This window comes from Dipodomys ordii, unplaced genomic scaffold (genome assembly GCF_000151885.1).
Source record: "Dipodomys ordii isolate 6190 unplaced genomic scaffold, Dord_2.0 Scaffold35, whole genome shotgun sequence".
NCBI classification, from domain to species: Eukaryota; Metazoa; Chordata; class Mammalia; order Rodentia; family Heteromyidae; genus Dipodomys; species Dipodomys ordii.
This window is the reverse complement of record NW_012267251.1, coordinates 64,615-66,690: the sequence shown is the minus strand read 5'-3', so window position 1 is coordinate 66,690 and position 2,076 is coordinate 64,615. Positions and strand designations below refer to the sequence as shown.

At 63.2% G+C, this 2,076-nt stretch overlaps 1 protein-coding gene across 1 annotated transcript in view; it reads left to right on the top strand.

The window, feature by feature from the left end:
* LOC105986380 (pyrroline-5-carboxylate reductase 2-like) overlaps positions 1-1,555 on the top strand; it is a 17,313-nt gene extending 15,758 nt beyond the window's left edge. Inside the window, exons 3-7 of the mRNA XM_013017274.1 lie at positions 13-129; positions 529-708; positions 795-1,016; positions 1,120-1,212; positions 1,349-1,555. Of these exons, the coding sequence (XP_012872728.1) occupies positions 13-129; positions 529-708; positions 795-1,016; positions 1,120-1,212; positions 1,349-1,516 (780 nt within the window). The 3' untranslated portion in view covers positions 1,517-1,555. The remainder of the gene's footprint in view (positions 1-12; positions 130-528; positions 709-794; positions 1,017-1,119; positions 1,213-1,348) is intronic.
* Positions 1,556-2,076: the final 521 nt, after the last annotated feature.

The window sequence follows — 2,076 nt, the reverse complement described above, 5'->3', positions numbered from 1 at the left end:
GAGCCCCCCCAGAGCGCGCCCCGCCGTCCGCCCGACCCCAGCGGCGCCGTCTTCCTAGGCATCTTGTCTGCCCACAAAATAATGGCCAGCTCCCCGGAAATGGACCTGCCCACCGTGTCTGCGCTCAGGGTAGGTGGGGGGGCCCCCGGGCCCCCCGGGCCGCCGCGCCCTGGCGACAGGCAGGTGAAGCCTGGGGACGGGTGCTGGGCTCGCGATGGGCTGAGCAGGCTCTGCTTCCAGCCTCCGGGCACCGGCCCGCGCTCCCTTTGCATCGGGACCCGGGGGCAGGGGTGCCTTAGCTGCCAGAAGACCGGTGGGGTCGGGACAGTCACTCCCTGGCTGCCGCGAGAACGTGGCCGTGGCCGTTGCTGCCCTCGCGTGTCCAGTAGCAGAATGGGAAGACTTAGTGTCTGCTGGGGAGGGACGGGACCGCCTGGGCCCTGGATGCGGAATTCCCAGCCTTGGCTGGCAGGGTGGGCCAGGCAGGGGTCACTTGTGACAAGGGAGCCCCGCTGTCTCTGCCTGCAGAAGATGGGCGTGAACCTGACTCGGAGCAACAAGGAGACCGTGAGGCACAGCGACGTGCTGTTCCTGGCGGTGAAGCCTCACATCATCCCCTTCATACTGGATGAGATCGGGGCGGATGTGCAGCCCCGGCACATCGTGGTCTCCTGTGCAGCCGGTGTCACCATCAGCTCTGTGGAGAAGGTGTCATCTCTGTTCCCGGGGTGGCCAGGGAGTGGCAGTGTTGGGAGGTGGGGCGCTGAGTGTCACGGCCCTCTATCCCGCTGCAGAAGCTCATGGCCTTCCAGCCAGTGCCCAAAGTGATCCGCTGTATGACCAACACACCCGTGGTGGTGCGCGAAGGCGCCACTGTGTATGCCACTGGCACACACGCCCTGGTGGAGGACGGGCAGCTCCTGGAGCAGCTCATGAGCAGCGTGGGCTTCTGCACGGAGGTGGAGGAAGACCTGATCGACGCCATCACTGGGCTCAGCGGCAGCGGGCCTGCCTACGTGAGGCCCTGACTAGGGCTAGGCAGTGGCGGGATGGGCCGCAGGCGGGCTGCCGCGGGAGGCCCGGAGCGCCTGCCGCGGGGCTCAGCCAGTGTCTCCACAGGCGTTCATGGCCCTGGACGCGCTGGCTGATGGTGGGGTGAAGATGGGTGTGCCGAGGCGCCTGGCCATCCGATTAGGGGCCCAGGCCTTGCTGGTCAGTGTCTTTTCCGTGCATATGTGGGCCCGGGTGTGTGCGGCGGGGCCACGGGTGGGCCATGGCGCTGGGAGTGGTCTGGGAGCAGCGGCTGTGGGAAGGCCTGTCCCTTCTTCCTCACCGCCCTTGTTCTCAGGGTGCTGCTAAGATGCTGCTGGACTCAGAGGACCACCCGGGCCAGCTCAAGGACAACGTCTGCTCCCCCGGGGGCGCCACCATCCACGCCCTGCACTTTCTGGAGAGTGGGGGCTTCCGCTCTCTGCTCATCAATGCAGTTGAGGCCTCTTGCATCCGGACAAGGTGAGTATCTCATGGCCCAGGCCCAAGCCTCCACCCCCAGCTGGGGCTGGGCTGGCAGCGCCCTGTGGTTCTGCTTCTTGGGTCTCAGCAGCAGTGCTGTTTGTTGTCTGTTCTTTGTTGATGTGCACCGTTCACCAGACTCTGTTTAGCTAAGGATTTGTTGGCTACTTAAGTCCTGAGAGCTGGGACCAGTCCGATTTATACGTGGGGAAGTTCAAAGTCAAACAGCAAATGATGGGGACAGGATTCACCTTTGACTCCAGCTGCAAGCCTCTGGTTTCACACCCCTCTTCATGTAATTGCAGGGACCCTGGAGCTCTAAGATCAGATGAGAGGAGTAAGCCAAACCCTTACTTTAGTTAAACAGGGCTTTTAAGAACTTAGGAGGTGCCGGGCGCTGGTGGCTCACGCCTGTAATCCTAGCTACTCAGGGGGCTGAGATCTGAGGATCAAGGTTCAAAGCCAGCCAGGGCAGGAGAGACCGTGAGACTCCTATCTCCAATACACCACCAGAAAACCAGAAGTGGTGCTGTAGCTCAAGTGGTAGAGCGCTCGCCTTGAGCT